This window comes from Etheostoma cragini, chromosome 5, assembly GCF_013103735.1.
Source record: "Etheostoma cragini isolate CJK2018 chromosome 5, CSU_Ecrag_1.0, whole genome shotgun sequence".
NCBI classification, from domain to species: Eukaryota; Metazoa; Chordata; class Actinopteri; order Perciformes; family Percidae; genus Etheostoma; species Etheostoma cragini.
This window is the reverse complement of record NC_048411.1, coordinates 15,969,162-15,988,194: the sequence shown is the minus strand read 5'-3', so window position 1 is coordinate 15,988,194 and position 19,033 is coordinate 15,969,162. Positions and strand designations below refer to the sequence as shown.

General features: G+C 39.9%; 3 protein-coding genes across 6 annotated transcripts in view; 1 reads left to right on the top strand and 2 right to left on the bottom strand.

Annotated features, from left to right (window-relative positions):
* LOC117944346 (actin, non-muscle 6.2) lies at positions 1 to 11,478 on the top strand. The gene is made up of 10 exons (XM_034871049.1): positions 1 to 142; positions 1,473 to 1,597; positions 1,705 to 1,833; positions 2,157 to 2,267; positions 2,391 to 2,475; positions 2,670 to 2,831; positions 2,957 to 3,148; positions 3,524 to 3,705; positions 3,847 to 4,051; positions 11,460 to 11,478. The coding sequence occupies exons 2-9, from the start codon at positions 1,475 to 1,477 to the stop codon at positions 3,988 to 3,990; spliced, it is 1,128 nt and encodes a 375-aa protein (XP_034726940.1). The 5' UTR covers positions 1 to 142; positions 1,473 to 1,474; the 3' UTR covers positions 3,991 to 4,051; positions 11,460 to 11,478.
* The window catches only part of LOC117944343 (GTPase IMAP family member 8-like), a 19,347-nt gene continuing 9,647 nt past the window's right edge, over positions 9,334 to 19,033 (bottom strand). Inside the window, exons 1-4 of one of the 4 annotated variants that reach the window (XM_034871043.1) lie at positions 16,751 to 16,963; positions 15,014 to 15,099; positions 13,851 to 13,910; positions 9,334 to 11,963 (exon numbers count right to left, since the gene is read on the bottom strand). In XM_034871043.1, the coding sequence (XP_034726934.1) occupies positions 9,547 to 11,963; positions 13,851 to 13,910; positions 15,014 to 15,035 (2,499 nt within the window). In that variant the 5' untranslated portion in view covers positions 15,036 to 15,099; positions 16,751 to 16,963 and the 3' untranslated portion in view covers positions 9,334 to 9,546. Of the gene's footprint in view, positions 11,964 to 13,850; positions 13,911 to 15,013; positions 15,100 to 16,750; positions 16,964 to 19,033 lie in introns of those variants that run through there. The other 3 variants (XM_034871044.1, XM_034871042.1, XM_034871046.1) reach the window with 3 other exon arrangements.
* Positions 18,612 to 19,033, bottom strand: part of LOC117944344 (GTPase IMAP family member 4-like) — a 25,521-nt gene continuing 25,099 nt past the window's right edge. The window contains exon 3 of the mRNA XM_034871047.1: positions 18,612 to 19,033. This exon is cut by the window's right edge and continues 2,029 nt beyond it. The gene's annotated coding sequence lies outside the window, so the exon portion shown is untranslated.

Genomic DNA, 19,033 nt, shown 5'->3' with positions numbered 1-19,033 from the left:
TTATGGACAAAGCGAGCAGTCCGGCGTGCGCGAATAAAACCCGCGCGCTTTTGCTTGAGGTGTAGCATTCTCCAGCACAGCTGTGGTAGGTAAACATCAGCAAGACTTCACCGGCAGACACACCCGAGACTCACCTGCACAGGTAAGAGCTGCTTTTGGCAGGTTTTAAGTGTTTTTTTAGTGAAATATCGCAAAACGAAACTGCTACAGTTGGGTCTTATTAAAAGATCTATTGATCAATAGTCAGAATCACTACAGGTGTGGGACAGGCAGGGGACGCAGCATCGCGGACATTTGACTATGCTTTAAAATGTAATTCATGTCAGTTTTATGCTGCTCTCTGAGCAAATAGCCATCATGCACAACATCATATCCTGTAAAGTTGTCTGTCAGTGTTAATTGGGACTTTTGACAGAAGCAATGTTCAGGGTCAAAATAATGCAAGCGGCCTGCTTCTCTAAGGTAGCCTATCTGTACACAAACTGGCCTGGTTTCGTTGTTTAATGTGGATGATAACCGCCTGTCATTGACAAGATCTCTGCAAGTTGACTCTCATTTAGCGTTTACCAGCAGCTAAAACTGCAGTTTAAAACAACAATAAAATAATGTTAGGTACAAACTGTGGGGCATGTATGTGAAGGTTAACTGGCGAATGAGCAATTACCCAAATCTGTACAAACACTTAAGAATATTTCTTGTGAAATTACTTTTGTTTTTAGAAACATTTAGTTAAAATGTGAAAAGTAATTACATAGTTTTTTGTTTTTGAGACCAACTTGTGCTGGAACCTATGGTAAATTTGATTTGTAACTTTTTTCAGTGAGTAAGTTGTGTAAAGGTCCAAATAAGGGCTTCTCCTTTCTGCATCTCACACTTCCTGTTTCAGATCCAGAATCAAACCCCCTGAATTATAACAAACTTAATTTGTTGCTCAGGAACAGCCTGTGTGCTGTGATTTACATAAAATACAAAAATACAGCCTCAAGAGACTGTAGCCTATAGAGACTGGAGTTGTTTTGCCTGAACTGTTTAAAAAAACAAACACTGTAAGACCCAAAAGCCAGAGTTTCAGCTTGTAGGCCTACAACTTGAAGCCCCATGTCTTTAAAAAAAAAAGAGGGCTGAAATTTGTTTTTTGTGGAGAAAGAACATAACATTAAGAGAAACCATGCTGTAAATCCAAATGGTACATAAAGTAATTTAATATATTAAATATAAAGTGTTAAAAATCAGTGCTGAGAAGTTTCTGCAACCTTTTTACTCATCATGCTGGCAGGTGTTTCATCACTAAGATGAAGACTCCTGATTTTTGTGACCGTGAGTTAGTACGAAAAGATGAAAATCTTGCTGCTACAACAGATTTTTTTAAAGTTTACAGACCCTGCAAATTAAAAGAATTGACTAAAGGACAAAGCTGTGTTTTGGGAGAAAACCAGCAGCATGTCTCATTAATCTAAATGTTTCCTTTTCAGCCATGGAAGATGACGTTGCAGCCCTTGTTGTTGACAATGGCTCCGGCATGTGTAAAGCTGGTTTTGCAGGAGACGATGCCCCCCGTGCTGTCTTCCCCTCCATCGTCGGTCGCCCCAGACATCAGGTACAAACATTGTGTAAACATCACCTGTGTGTCATGACCATAAAATGTAACCAGCAGATGAATGCAGTGTAACAAGTGATAGTAAAGGGGGTGTTTTGTGTGGGCAGGGTGTGATGGTGGGAATGGGACAGAAGGACAGCTACGTGGGAGATGAGGCCCAGAGCAAGAGAGGCATCCTGACCCTGAAGTACCCCATCGAGCACGGCATTGTCACAAACTGGGATGACATGGAGAAGGTGAGATCATGTTTACCTGAGTCATTGAGATTCAGATGGTCTGTTACTATTGGACCAAAAGCACTGCACGGAAAATTGCATGTAAAATTGGTATAACATCACTTTAAATGGGAGATTGAAAGTGGCATCTCTCACTACGCTGTAGAATATTTTATCAGTGAAATATTGGTAAATTAAGTACCTCAAATGTATTTAGGGAACAAAATCAGTGGAAGCTGCCCTCGGCCACAGTTTTGACTTGTCTGACTTTATATTTGCCTAAACACTTGGTTATACAGTAATGCAACAAGCTTTTCAAACTAAGTGGCTGTTCTGTCAAACAGATCTGGCATCACACCTTTTACAACGAGCTCCGTGTTGCCCCAGAGGAGCATCCTGTCCTGTTGACTGAAGCTCCACTCAACCCCAAGGCCAACAGGGAGAAGATGACCCAGGTGTGTTCATGCTCTCTAAAATCTGTTGACTAACATTCTTGACTATCGTACTGGGGAATGTGCTACAGGGTTTTTGTTCAGTTTTCCTGGCTTCACTGTGACAGCTTTTTCTCTTTGGTCCAGATCATGTTCGAGACATTCAACTGTCCTGCCATGTATGTGGCCATCCAGGCCGTCCTATCACTGTACGCCTCCGGTCGTACCACAGGTGAAAAGTCAGACACAAGCGTGTCTCTAAGCTAGCCTGGTAAAACATTAAATGTGTCTCAAAATGACAGGACATTGGGTTTAGTAGTCAATAATGCTTAACATCTGTTTGCCAAAAGAGGAAAAACATATTGAAACATGGTAAGTGACGTCAGAATTCTTTTTTTGTGTTAATGTGGTTTTTTTATCTCCCAGGTATTGTGATGGACTCGGGTGACGGTGTCAGCCACACTGTGCCCATCTATGAGGGTTACGCTCTGCCTCATGCCATCCTGCGTCTGGACCTGGCTGGCAGAGATCTGACAGACTATCTGATGAAGATCCTCACAGAGAGAGGCTACAGCTTCACCACCACTGGTAGGAGTTTCACTTTAACACAGACCCAGTTTATAATCTAACTTGGCTTTCAAAGACAAAGTATAACCTCCAAAAGATTCTACTTTCATTTTGTAACCCAAAATATTTTCACTCCTGAACTTCAGCTGAGCGTGAGATTGTAAGAGACATTAAGGAGAAGCTGTGCTACGTGGCTCTGGACTTTGAGCAGGAGATGCAGACAGCTTCAGCCTCTTCCACCCTGGAGAAGAGCTACGAGCTTCCTGACGGACAGGTCATCACTATCGGCAACGAGCGGTTCCGTTGCCCCGAGACACTTTTCCAGCCTTCGTTTATTGGTGGGTATTGAGGTTTATCAAGTATCAACAGAAAATGAGTTGTATTAACTAGTGCTGTGACTATGACCCTTTTATCACAAAGTAAGTTTTATAAAACATTAAATTATCAGGCTGCACGTGGGTCTTGCCTCCTCTTGATATTGCTTCCTTGAGGTCAATCTTGGGGATTATCTTTCCTTGAAGCAAACTTGACTTTGATTTCCCATGTCTGGTTTAGTGTCAGTCCAGAGTTTTGACCAATCACTCTGATCTTGTATAGGTCTGAACACTTCAGTTAGTTATCTCCGCTGCCATCAGTATTTATTTGGTTTGTTTCTGGTCTTGTAGGAGCATCAACATTTTAATTGTCCCTGACTCTTCTGTCCATGTGTTCAGGAATGGAGTCTGCTGGTGTCCACGAGACAACCTACAACAGCATCATGAAGTGCGACGTTGACATTCGAAAGGACCTGTATGCAAATACTGTGCTCTCCGGTGGCACCACTATGTACCCTGGCATTGCAGACCGCATGCAGAAGGAGATCTCTGCCCTTGCCCCACCCACTATGAAAATCAAGGTACAGTTACAAAAGAATTAATCTCAAACTTTTTTTTTTCTTGCTAGTTGTATGGCAGGTTCCGTAATAACCTTTGCAATGGTCAGTCCATGAATGTTACCGTATCGCTGCTCCCCGTCTTACCGGTTCTCTCACCTCCAGATCATCGCTCCCCCAGAGAGGAAGTATTCCGTCTGGATAGGCGGTTCCATCCTGGCCTCCCTCTCAACCTTCCAGCAGATGTGGATCAGCAAGCAGGAGTATGATGAGTCTGGCCCTGCCATCGTCCACCGCAAGTGCTTCTAGAAACCTCCACAACCTCCCCTGCCCTGGCAGAATTGTTCCATCTAACTAGAACTCTCTCAGACTAAGATGCCACACACAAACTGAATCAAGCTACGGTTTACATTAATGTTTCAGCACGGCAGAACCTCAACACTTTCTGAATATGTTCTTTAAACTCCACTCACAGCTTTCACTCTGCTGGTGTTAACTACTACTGCCGGTCAAAGAAAACAGTATTATCACTAAACATCTTTTTCTACAAGTGTTGCGCTGTATCAATATCCCACAGCAATGTTTACTGAGCAATAAAATGTCAATATTGTTTACAGCAACTCTGTCATCATTGAGTTCATACATTTTAAATTAGTCTTGCGCAAGATCCTTATCACTAAAGATTCTTTACAGCAATGCACAATTTTTACAAAAGACAAGTCTTCAACTTTTAACAGCTTCCCGCTTCCACCAGACTAGAGGAGGTAATTAACCTATTTATCTGCTGACTTTAACTTATTTGTGTGTTCACAGCAATGAGCAGACTCTTTAGATAAAGACTCTAAAGATACAAATCCCCTTATGTTTGTACCGAAGTTTCTGAAGGATTATGTTAAGAGGACGTTGGTGATGTTTCTTAAATATGATAGAACTAAAGGATGGCACTTGTAATGCTGCATCAAATTCCTGGCAACTTAATTGCATGGCCAAGTACTGAGTCTTGGTGTAAGGTCTCTAAAGATGACATGAGATTTAGTTAATGTACCACATAAATTTGGAAAGCCTAACCACCAGCCACATAAAAAACAAATGCAGTAAATGGCATCAAGGCAAACGTAATTTGTTTTTACAAGCAATGGTAACATTGAAAGGAAAGCTTGCTAGACCTTAAAAGAGGTTGCTGTAGTCTGTAAATAGTGCCACCATGTAGCCATTTACAAATGTCCAGTGTGAAAGCAATTTTATATTTTCCATCCTGTGTTCCAAATAAAGCATTTATGAACTTGGTCACTCTTTCCTATTTGCAAACTTTAATATTATGTATTTTGCCATTTCTAAAGATTTTTGCTCCAAACGTGCCCAAAAGCCTAGAGGTTTATAATGTAGGACATCCCTGATTTGACTCCAGATGACTCTTCTTGATGCAAAGCTAAAAGGATAACAATAGCAGAAACATTTATGTAATTTTATCTGTGAGGTCATATCATCTGGACAGACACCTGCATAAAGACCATGAGGCAGCTTTACACCAACCAATGGACTGCAGGATGTGCCAAAATACTAGGTCTGCCAATGAATCAGTTGAAAATTGGCAGTCATGATGCACATCACGCTAATTATTTAAAATAGTACAAGTTGTTCTTGATAAGCCTGCAATAAATGGATTGAGCTGCAGTGTCAAACCTTCAAATAACTATGTATTAGTGCACTCTAATTCGTTCCTGAAACTTAGTGAATAAACTATCACTGATTGAATACAGATCCATAAAAACATCTAGTTGCAGACTTACAGATTTTGAGACAACTAAAGAACCAACAAGTTGCTTAGAAACTATTTCAAGTGAATGTCTTCAGCTATTTGGTCTGTTCAGGCCTTCCTCTTCTTCATCACCACCATCTGGATTGAATTTGTCTGAGTGAAACTCACCTATTCTCATGCAAAGCTGCCGAATGTGGGCCCAAGACATCAGTATTTACAAGCTGCCTTCACTAATGCTAATCACAATCCTGAAGTCAAACCCGACTGTCCGCATTCTAGAGTGTAAGTAGAAAACTCATGTAAGGAAAAACAACACAACTGTCAATTCTATTATTTTCACAGGATAACAACTGCCTCCTTCCACTACTTGCAGTCTCTTATTGACTTAAAATATGGATGTGTTGCAAATTTCCTTTTTTACAATAACATTTTGAAAATTGAACATGTACATTTATTTTGGTGTGAATAGTTGGTCAATATATATATTTAATTATATACACATTTCACCTAGAAAAAAGTACACAAATTGCATTTAATCAGAACTGTGAAAGTGTCAAATATAAGAGCTCATTAAAGAACAGTGACACAACCTTTTGGTGAAACTTAGAGGAAGCATGACAGTTTCCACATAGAAGCTAAAGAAGGCTAAACACAAAACCATTCAGTAAGTTAAGAATACACAAGAGTCAGAGGGGACATCTTTACATTTGTAATACTGTAACTTGAGTTCATAATTATACTTATGGTACATACATTTTCAGTGAAATGCTAACATAGTAATTGTACAGTGTGGTATTAGTACTTTTACTGAATTAAAGGATCTTCTCCAGGACTTAATAATACATGCATCTATTGTGAACTCTGTACAGCCTCGTTTTCCATTGGGAACAATGGATCACAACCAAAAGTGATTCTCATATGCTGCTTGGAAGGCTCAATAAAGCATTATATACTTCGGCTGTACAAAACAGGTAAGGACATGGGTTACTTCCAGCAACACAAATGTTTCCAAACAGCCCCTGTGATTTTCACTAACATGCAACCCAAAGAAGCGTGTTCCAGCTTAACAAGTATTAGTAATCAAGGTGACAATATCTATAAATACAGGAATTTGTAAATGAATGGATTTAAAATATGAGTAACAATAAAACAAATAATGCACATTGGATTAGCCAAACAACTAACAACTCACTTAGGACCTCTCTGACATTTTAATAAATTATCTTATTTGCACAGCTTTCAAGTCTAATTAGAGTCTGTTCAATACAGATTTATTTTAGCAATATGATAGCTAGCTTAGCACAAAGACTGAAAGCAAGGGCAAACTGTTAGCCTAGCTCCATCAAACACCTTTAGAATTGTCTTATTTATGCATATGTAGAGTTGCAGAAAAAGAAAACAAAACAGCAGTTAGCTTTCAATTTTTAAAGGATTTACTGACCAACAAAAGCTGCGTATTAAGAGTCCTATCTTTAAACTGGACCATACAGCTTTGCCATGTTTCATAATTAAAAGCAAATCCACCTTACATTTGGATGGATTGTGACTCACCTGGTAGCTAACTAGCTAAAAAGACAATTTTTAGTAGCTAGAGGGAGTGTTTTTTGAGTTTTGATGACAGCCAGTGCTTCCAGTCTTTCTACTACGCTAAGCTAAGATAAACACGTATGTCAGGTCATGTTAGTGTCAGTGATGTCAGTCATGATACAGAGTCTACACTTTACGGTTATTATATTTATTATAAATATACACATATTAATATTAAGTGCTTTTACACATGCACTGCAACCCTGAACTTATCTAGACACTACATGGAGGAGCTTCAGATGTCCAAATCAGTTTGACCGGACATTAAACACACTTTACCATGCCAGCTCCTTAATACAAAGACTGTGTATTCTCCAACGGCCCATGTGTGAATAGAGCAGCTCATTGTCTGGAGAATTGACAGTGAATGTGTGGGCATTTTGATGCCGTTTCTATCATCGGGCTAGCACATTATTGGAAGAAAAAACACCTGAGGACAGGGTTAAAAAAACTTTTCGTCCACCAGCCAAATGGCAAGTGGATTTTTACCATACACTCGACTATCATTGTTTTTTTGACTAGTAAGTCAAGCAAATCTACCAGCCACCAGGATTTGGCAGGTAGATGGTGCTAGATGGGTTTTGAACCCTGTCTGAGGAGGAAGAATTACATAATAAATGTCTCAATGGAGAAACAAGATTCAGGAAGTTCTGTCGTGAGGGCGGACGGCAGGATTGTAAAAAATGTAACGAATGGAACTACCCAGGCACCACCCCGGCCTAGATCCAACGGATTATTTACAGCAGTGGTTCCCAAACTTTTTCAGCTCAAGACCCAAAAGAGAAATTTGGTGTCTCCCCGGGACCCGACTTTACAAAAATAGACCATGAATCATTGTAACATCTACATGTTTAAACTGTGGACAAAAGACCAAACAAACCATGAATTTAAATGTATATCAGAGCTGCTAACTTTCCCCCAAACCTTGGAGTGAGATTTGGGGGGGGCATATTTTGCCACATACAAAGAAATTTCTTTGGCTCTTTCAGCATCATTATCATTCAGGGTTTAAACTGGGATGTGTTATATGTGGGGGATGGGGCTCTCCCTAGGGCCAAACATAATGAATCACATGAAGAGACAGTAGCATAATATAACAGTAGCATCAGCTGAGAATATCTGGGTCTGTGGTGAACAGGTTTTGGGGTCCCTGGTGTAGGGACCAGGGACCCAAAGTTAAATTAATGTTGGGGGATCAACTAAGACCCCTGAAATTCTAAAGAATGAGAAACACTGATTTACATAAATTCAAATCCTTTAACCTTTGTACAAAGGCTTAGTAATGTTTGGCCCTCATCCTCTGGGCCCCACTTACTCTATTTCCGTCTGACAGACACTGAGGCCCATTTGGGTCTCTGACAGAGTTTATAGGAGCTGTACGCTGCTCTTCATCGGAGATCCATGCACGGATGCAACGTGTCACTGCCCCCCCCCCCCCCCCCCCCCCCCCCCCCCCCCCCCCCCCCCCCCCCACAGCAGAGCGGGTCCGCTAACATGAACTGAAGCTGCTCGCTGCCAGCCGCGCTGCTCACCTCTATCTTTACAGAGAGTGGACACGAAGCGACGGACGGTCTGTGATACTCAGAGCACATACCTGAAGCCGGGGAAGTGCACCTGGGATGGCTCGTGAAAAAAATGTTCTCATTTTGCGACATTTAAAAAATTCCACAGACGGAGAGCGCTCTTGAACACCGTCACAGTCTCTGAAAGCACTATAGTCGATCACGAGTGGCTCAACAGGTAGTTCTATAGATAAACTCATCTTTCAGAAATTTGACCGACCGGGTTGACACTTCAGCGTGAGACATCGGGGTTGTGGCGTGTGAGCGTGTGAAACCAGTCAAATGCGTGTGTCTCACGGCCAATGCGTGACAGTTGGCAGCCCTGGTATATGAAGTATATTTATTCCATTACAAAAAGTAAACAAAAACAGAAAAGGTCTCTATTCTGCTTTCTGTGTCTCACCCTTTTCTCAACTCATTTTCTTATCCCCTCCTAAGATAAGAGAAGAGAGAGAGAGAGAGAGAGAAAAAAACCCGAAAGCATCGGATCTAAACGGACCAGTGTAACAAAAAAGAACGCTCATAAGATTGATATGCATTACTCTGCCAATTGGCGACCCAATAAAACGGGTCTGCGACCCATTTTGGGTCGCGACCCGACAGCTATTACCCAGTTTGGGAAACATTGATTTACAGTAAGTAAGAACACGCCTCAAAGGAAAAATCTCCTGTCGGGTGCTACATGTGTAAAAGGAAAACTCAAGACATTGTCCAGAGTTCATATGAGAAAATGGCTTTCCTGTCACACAGGGGCGTAAGCACAAAATTCTGGGCCCTGTAGAAAGGCATTTTTTATCGGCCCCTACCCTCATCCACAGCTATTCATTCCAGCATCTTTTTGGGCCCTCCTTGCATGATGGCCCTGGGTAATCAAGATAGAGACATCTGTAGTGTAGTCAACAAATGTAAACCTGCCACCTTTGTTGTAGGGCTGTCTGCAGTTTGTGTGTTTCTAACTCAGAAATATATATAACTTAATAGAAACGAGAGAAACAACAGCAGCACAACCACATAAAACATCCACTTTTTTCTCTTGAAATGGTACTCTTCTTGGAGCTTCCTGAAGCTGTTTTTCTCCTCCTCTAGATTTTTTTTATCCTCTTGACGTATTCGTTCCCAGGTCTCCTTTCTTTCCTTATCCCAGGCATCTCGATCTCTCTTTGTCTCTTTTCTAAACAGCTCCAGCTTCTTCTCAGCGTTTTCCTTGAGCTCTCTTTCTAACTGGGCTGTTTTCTCTGAAGCTTCCAATTTTCTTCTCCATTCCTGTCGCATAGCTTCTTCTTGTTTTTTGTGTCTCCTCTCGTCTTCTTCCCGTTCTTTCTTTCTCTTCTCCCGCTCCTCGTTGATGCATTCATCTTTTTCCTGTAGCTGTTTTACTCTCAGTTTTCTCTCCTCTTCTTTGACTTTGTTTTTTAGTGTTTTCAAGTCTTCCTCGTGTTTTCTCCGGAGGTCCTCATCCTTTTTCTTCATCTCTTCTTCCTTCTCTTTCAAGATCTTCTGCACTTGTATTTGTACGTATCCCTCTGTGTCGTCAAACATCTCATTGTTGTAGCAGCCGCCATTTTCCTTCACCATGGTCTCGATATTGGTCAGCAGCTCTTTGACTTGTGTGCGGTTTGTGTCATCTTTGTTGTTAAAGACCTGGTATCTCCCTCCACAGTCAATGATGAGTTTTTTGACAAAGCCATCACAGTGTTCGACATAACTCTCAAATAACTCATCCTCCAGATCGTCTCCTCTGGTGAATATGATGATGATGAAATCTTTAGACTTCTTGCCAAAATATTTCTTTATCAGTTCCACAGAGTCTTTTTCCTCTTGTGTGAAATTCCCGATCTGCAGCACCAGTAAGAACACATGAGGTCCAGGAGACAACATGCTGATACATTTATGAATCTCCTGCTGAACTTTATCATCAGACAAACTCTTGTCAAACAAGTCGGGGGTGTTCACGACAACAACTGGCTGTCCATCAATCTCTCCGATTGCTTTCTTACAAGACTTGGTTGCTGGCTTTGGTGTGATTCTGGGTTTGAAGTGCTTTTTGCCCAAAATGGTGTTTGCTGTTGCACTCTTCCCATTGCCAGTCTTCCCAATCAGCACCATCCTGAGACACTCTCTGCTCTGACTCTCATCATTACCTCCTATGGCAGTATTTTGTTTCACATCATGCAGTTCAGCTTCAAGTCTTGAAACCTTCTCCACCTGAGCCTTGGTGAATGTGTCCTTTGTGAAGCATCTGGATCCTTCAACTCTCATATTTTCCACAGCATTCAAGAGCTCTGGGATCTGCTGCTGGTCCTTGATGTTGAGAACAAAATATCTTCCTCCACAGCTCTGACAGAGCTCCTGGATGCCATTGTCTTTCTTTAGAAACTTAACAACAGCTGGAGCTTTAGGGTCTGACTGCAGAGTGAACAGAATCATGGTGAAGTCATTGACTCGAGAGCTGAAAGTGTTCTGGATGGTCTCTAACTCTCCCTTGTCTTCATCAGTGAGGGGACCCAAAGGTAGGACCAGGATGAAGCCATGCGCGCCCTCAGGATCACAGAGGGAGATACATCTTAATGATTCCTCCATCACTACCTCCTGACCTTCTCCATACAAGGCAGGCAGCTCCACCAGGGAAACAAAACGTCCACACACCTCTCCCTGATGTTTAACACACTCTGATGAGTTGGAGACTGAACGAAGCTCTGTCTGTCCTAAAATGGCCTTGGCTGCTGAAGTCTTCCCAGCTCCTCTCCTCCCACACAGAACCAGGTTTAAAGCTGGTCTGATGTGTCCAGATGTTGGTGTCATGCTCAAACCTGCATCCTCAAATACATCACAGCTCACATGCTCTCCATTGCATTCTGTTGCAGTTTGATTTAAACGTGTTAACAGCTCTGAAAGTGTAAAGTTCTTCTGCTTCAAGTATCTGTATCTACACATTGTGATCATGTCTTTTAATGACTGGTTTTGTCCATCTTTGTCTTTGAAAGCTGATCTCTCCTCTTTGGGTGTTGATATCAGTATCAATGAATGGTCAAATGATTGATAACTGAAGAGTTTCAAGATTTGGCAAAGCTTTACTTTGTGTTTCCCAGTGAAGTCTTCAGGTTGTAGAACCAGCAGGAACACTTGAGGTCCAGGATCAGAGAGTCTCACACAGTTTTCTACATGTTTTCTTAGTTTGCTTTCAGAGATGTTGGGATGCAGCAGATCTGGAGTGTTGATCAGAACGATCCCTCTGTCCTGTAACTGTCCTTTTTCTCTCAGACAGTGGTCTGGTTCCTCCTCAGTCTTGAAAACAGTCTCTCCCAGTATGAAGTTTCCCACTGAACTCCTCTCAGACCAGCTGTTCCCCAGCAGAACCACCCTCAGCTCTGACACTGAAAAGCGAAACATGAATTAGAATGAAAAACAAGCACTGAACCTGATACAAGACCAATCTAACAAGATTATGATGAAACATACACCCTAACTGGTGGACCAGCAAAAAAGCTGTCAACCATCTAGACCTTGGACTCACATCTGAAGTATGTTGTCAAAGAGAAGTCTCTACCCTTACTTAGAGGCCTATATCCAAGTTGCCCAGTATAGCAATGGGCAAAGTTATAGAAAGGAGTTGCTAGCAGCAACAGGTATCAGTCTGGCTTCCATAGGGGGACTCAAAAGAAAAAGCTATTTTCAGTTATTTTTTTCAAATTATATTTTTCAAACATGGTGATGCAGGAGAGTGTTTTCTTTTTGGTACTATTGCATCTCACTGCAGCTTTTGCCACCGGGAACCACAGTTTGCTAATAAACAGATGTTGGCAAGGGGTGTGTATCTTTGGGTCAGTCCTGCAGTGGTTCTCCTCCTACCTCTCTGATAGGAGTCGATGTTGGTAATAATGCCTCCATAACTAACTATATGGGACACTGGCGGCCTAATGGTTAGAGACCAACGCTTATGACCATGGGGTTGCTGGTTTAACCCCCAGACCCGGAGTGAAAGAGCAGCACTTTTCCCTCCCTTATTACCACCACGGAGGTGCCCTTGAGCAAGCCCCTAACCTTCAACTCCCCCAGTGTTATAGAGACAGAGGCTGCCTCTCAGTGAACCTTCCCTGAATGAATAAAAGTTAATAATGCGAAACTTTGTGTTGGTCCTATTTTGTTTGCCTTGTGTATGCATCCACAGATAATAAGACACTTTAAAAGGTATCTGCAAGCACTGCTACACAGATGATATTCAACAATACATCATCTCATTTAATCCTCCAAAGGGGACAAAATTGTCCATTTTAAATAACTGCCTGAACTTTGACACTCACTTGACCAAAACTGGATTATAGATGATTCCCTACTTACTACTTGGTCTCTTCCCTCTACCTACTAAATTAAGTGTCACTATGGACCAGGCTCTGACTCTGGACCAACATTTTCATTTCTCTTTTTTCCAGCTGACAAGCAAAACTCAGGCCCATTGTGTCTTAAGCTAAGAGGAATTCATCTTGGCTTGCAATAAAGCCATGAGCAGACTTGCCCATATAAAGCACCCAGGAGCAAATAAGGGGCTCTGTGCTAATTATAGTAAATTTTACAATTATATTATATTATACATGATTGTCCTCATGATGAGCTACCATAACACTTTTACTAAAGACAGCACCTTTAAATGTAGCTGAACAGTTGGAGTTAATAAAGCTTAGGAAATCACCTTGCAACCGAAATAATTCTGACAATCAAAAAAAACTTCCAAAATCTTGAAGAATAGATATTACATTTAAAAGATTTATTACTCATAAATGATTGAGTTTTATTCCAATAGAGCTGACTTTCAAATCCAGATATATCTGCTAAATTAATTGTTTAAATGACAATGTGTCATTTAATCATCAATTAATCATCAATTAATATTTAAATAATAAATTAATATTTTCTAGTCCCATCGGTTAAACTAATTGTTTGTGTGTTTTGAAGCACACAAACATTTTGTTAATTTAACCATAATATCTATGTACTATCACAAACACAATTTAATTTAATTTTAAAAGAACAAATTAGATCAAAATGCATAGCCTTTTTTATACATGGTTAAAATAAGTTATTGCCCATAATGATAGTCATTTGTATCTGAAATGAGCTCATGTATGGGCTTCACCTACAAATATGCTGCAGATTTGTGGGTTTAGTAGCACAGCTGCTGAAGTAGTTGCTGCTCTGACAACAGCTCCAGACAAACTGAAGAATAACTAACATAACACTTAATGAGTAAGATCAGCTGAACTCACTGGAAGGGGGAAGAATCGGACAGCTGCTGCAGTGGCGCAGAGGTCTCACACTGTTTCCTTCTGTAAGAAAACAGAGAAATAGCATTTCAGAAAATCAAACCTCAGTCAATGCAACATTTGAGATTATTTTATGTTGAATCAGTAGGAGAATGACAGACACTTGCAGTATTATTGTTGAAGCTCAAATGAGGTTCAATGTATAAAACATGTATTATTACAGTAAACATAAGGAAATTATGTGGGGGACTGACATTATTGTCTAACTTTCCACCAGAAAATGTCAACGTATCCTTAAATATATTTCCCACATATACAGCCTGCTTATTAAAAGAGTGTTTGGTGGCTATTATCATTGCTGCTGTCCACAGGTTGTGATGCTATCCCTTCCTAACATGACTAGCTGTGAAAGATGAATACTTATTCAATTCTCTTTAAAATATTTTTCATAAATGCTCATCTTGAAAGTAAATAGCGGTAGTTTGTCATTACAATAATAGGTTGTCCATTTTAGCTACATAACAACTCACTGTTCTGTAATCTGATGGCACCCAAAGGGTCCTGCTAACTATTTTCAGTCTCCATTTGTCTGCTAAGCTAATGTTAGCCAAGGTTAAAGTTAAAAAGTCTTCCAGACTATTAACTGTTCAGAACGCTCTTGAGGTCCAGATACACTGCTATTAACATGATAGACACTATAGGATAGATACTAGAATATTGTTAGTTAGACAGACAGCTATTAACATGATAAACAATGTAAGATTAATACTAGATATTGTTAGAGACTGTAGATATTGTTAGTTAGAGTTTGTGTTCCTATTAGATGGAGCACTGACCCAAAAGAAAAAAATACTGATACCTACTTACCTCTACACTGCAAGATAGTATTTATTATTAGTGACATTAATTCAATATTGTATTGGGATGTTGGATTTCTTTATTTAAGAAAGTAGGCTACGAACTGAAAGCAGTGGCAGTAATGGATTAAAACCGATTATCAAATACTGAATCCTGTGTCTCCATCTAGTGGTATAGATGTTGTCCTAGTACTGACCTATGAGACAGAACCTTTTGCCTGCTAAGAGGAATTTAACATAAAATATAGCCCCTTTGAAGAAATGAATAGAGTCAATGCATTTTTCTGCTGTAAATCTGACTGTACTCACCAGATGCTGTGGAAGCTGCCATACTGTCACTATGCTGGAAACACTAGAAGAAGCTCAGCTGGAGACCAGCGGTTGGTTGTATAACCCTTCAAACACAAAATAACAAACTGGTTAAAAAAGGATCCCTGTATCCAGGACACCTTTGACACCTTTGTGCTTGTCTCACGTAGTAACATGGGTTATCTATGTTGCTATCATGTTATCTATGTCAAAGACTGACTGCAGTTAAGGTGTCTGAACTTTATAGTCCAATATTTTGTTGCATAATCCTAACCGAAGGTGTGACAGACTTTTAACTTTATTGGGATACAATATAAATCTAGACTTCCTATTATTCCTCCATATTTATTTATACAGGGAGACAAACTAATAGTCTGCTTTCATTGTGACATCCAGGAGAAGAGTTATTTGAATTATAAGTATTTAAGGGTGGATCATTTCTCTGGTGCGTTTTCTTTTAATGTTCAATTTGTATGTTTCATTTTGTGCCCACACAACAAATCCATTGTCCCCCGATGATAGTACAGATCAATTGTTGAATCCTGTAAGGATTAATGAGGCCTGTAAGATGTCTTTCCTTCAATCACTTCAAATCTGTATTTTTAAGCAGCTGTTACACAATCATCTGTTATTGTCACAAACATCAAGAAGCTGAAACACCAGGAATAAAAACTCCACAAACTTCTGTAGTCCCTAAGTCCAATCACTACAGAGTAAGATAACAACATACTGACATGTTAAAGTTACAATATCATGCTCATTTAACGTTCATACTTGTATTTGGGGTTTCTATTACATTTGTAGAACAGGATAACATGCTTAAATGTTCAAAAAACACTATCTCAAACAAATACATTTAAATTCTATAATAGACATAACTGACATTTCAACTACATATGTTGAGAGACATGTGAGTAGAGTGTGATCACACTGTACAGTATAGACACTATATAGATGAATTACGATATCATAATTAGACATTGGATAAATAAACTTTGAGGAATGTGCCCACTCCTCGAATGATCTAAAGATTTCCAAAGAAACTGCAACATGTTAAACAATATTATATTCTTACAAACAATCCCTTTAACATGACTTGTTTAGATATGCCAGTCTTATAGTAGGCTAAGTGATAGCCTAGCAGCAGTAATATTTTAATAAGTGACAGCAGGCTAGAAAGAAGTATAACGCCTCAGTAGCCTTTATTACAGTAGACGTCATGAATAAGGGGTTTTCTTCCTCGTTAGTTTTCTATGCGGTGGCGATTACTTTACAGTCAAACAGAAACAGCTTTATTAAAATGCTTTAGATCTTAAAAATCATAAACTGACCAAATCTTCAGACATATCGCTTATTCTAAAAAGGGTTACATCAATTTTCTTCTTCTGAATGAAGCAGATTCAGTAAGCACGTCATTTCTTTCCGGTTAAAGTTTGTCCATATTGATCCGAAACATCTGTCAGTCTACCCTGCTGTGTGCGAGTCTAGTCTATAATGTTAGGGATGCTTTGAAATCAAGACTTTCTTATTTAATTCTGATTTTGTAACCGCTATGTTTTACAAGCCGTGCAGTAGAGGCCCACCCTTCCCTACAGTAAGCTGTCCGACAACCATCAACAATCAGATGAATTACGTTGTAGGCCGACACGCTTGATAATATAATAATATCAAATCTTTTTCTAATTACCAACACGGAGTTTGTTCATCTGTTTGTATTTAGTTTGGTAATTTACTCACCAGGCTGAGAGTTGCTGCGCCACATCCTCCATTCGGATGAAAGTGAAAGTAAACAAAGTTCACAAACTAAAAAAGTTCGACATTTTTTTTCCAACTATTCACATGTTCTTCAAAATTAGCTCAACACAAGCACGTTTAAAAACATAAATGACGGGAGTGTATTTCAACCAAATCTTCTCTTGGTGTTTAGTTCATACCTTTACTTACAAGGAAATGAGTGTTAGTGCACTAGTCGGTGTTAGAGCTCCACCTGCTGGACAAAACTTTGAAACACACAAAAGAGGTACAGCGGAAAGAGTTCTCGCCATAGACAGTTAAAGAAATGGACCAACAGATAACCCGTTACTCTGGGGGGAACTTTTCCGGTAAGTGCTGAGCGTTACTGCGCAAATCAAATATAAAAATACTCTTGACCAAATACTTCAATGTCGATATATTACGAATATATTGTGTGGTTGACTATTGGTGCTATAAAAAAATGTTATTTACACAATGAGATTTTTGATAAATATTCTCCAGAAATGATTTTATGCCTAGTGTGTAAAGGCTCCCTGTGCACATCACAAAAGCGCATTTAGAACTCCACCTATATTCACACTTCTGTCTGTCATTATTAGGATGAAACAAAGTTTTAGCAGTCAGATTACTGCTTTTACAAAGTTGCTAAAATTGTGACATGGGAGTGTGTAATGTGGTTTTCTCGTCTTTCACAGATTCCTTTCTCCTCCAAGTCCTGTGATTCTGATCACTTTTGGTGTCACATGTCAACTTTAATGAGTACATACTAGGAGGTTGTGTATGTTGAAGTCATACGAATGAAGTTTATAGAGAAAATATTTTCCTCCTTCTTCACAACTGTAAATATACTCTTAGGTTTAGGCACCAAAACAACTAGTGAAATTTATGAAAAGATCATGGTTTGTATTAAAACCTTCCTAAGGAGCACATATTACTCAGGTGAAAGTCTTTTTTCCCCCCCTGACAGCAAAATCTGCTCCCGTTCTTATACAGTCCATGTGGTGCACAAAGCACGTAATTGTTTTGTAAATCATACAAAATACAGTGCTTAACTTTGCGTAGCTTTTCAAACGTATGGTTCACGAAAACAGGTTTGGGTATATTATGCACACTCAAACTGACATTGATTTAAAAGAAAAATCTAAAATTCTTTAGGCTGCTGTCCCTGTCTACATCAGTATATTGCATGTCACTACTCCTGCCTGCTTCTCCAAACTGGGGCGTGCCAACCTCCATCTACTATAGGTAATACACTGAGTACGGATAATAGCTCATACGACCCAGCTCCAAAACATCCGAACTATCCCTTTAATGTCCCTGACACAATGCTGCAGATTGATCTATTGTGGCTTCACATGGCTGCAGGGATTCACTGAACTGAAGAAGTTAAAAGCAGCTGTTGAGAACACCGAATATAGGCCTGCTGTAAGAATGACTTACTGTATATTAAGTCATACATTAATGCAGACGATTTACCGGGGTTTCTGCTTCAATTACATTGAACATTACTGTTTGATGGCAATTCTAATTTTGATATGCTGCAAGTGAGAAAATGATCAGGCTCTGAAAGTGTCCAGTCTGTAGTCGTTTATCCGGCCCGTCAGACACCGCCTACCAAGAGCCTGGGTCTAATCGAGGTTTCTGCCTAAAAGGAAGTTTTTCCTCGCCACTGTCGCACTTTTGCTTGCTCTGGAGGAAACTACTAGAACTGTTGGGACCTACTCTATCTGTAAAGTGTCTCGAGATAACTCTTGTTATGAATTGATACTATAAATAAAATTGAATTGAATTGAATTTAATGTTCTCCATTCTACAAGCTTTGTAAGTTTGTCTGTTTGGCTTGTAAACAGATTACATAATTTCTTGACAAGCTTTACATAAAGATATTAAATCTAAAGAAAACAAAAGCATTGAAACTAATCAAGAAAGCAACCATTTACTTCCATCATAATGTTATTGTAACTGACTTGTGTTCACAAACTAAAGCATCGGACAATTTACAATTTACTTTTTTTATTTGTTAGTAATCACTACACACAGTCCTGAAATACACACACACATGCTCAGGTCCTATTCATGCACAAATGGAGAGATATCAGAGTGAGTGGGCCGCCAGTGTCCTGATCGGTTGGGGGGATGAAGTGCCTTGCTCAAGGGCACCTGGCAGTGCCTAGGAGGTGAAGTGTCATCTCTCCAGCTACCGATCCACAGTCTGTACTTTGGTCCTTACCCTCTGGTTCCCAACCCAACTCCCTACGGACTGAG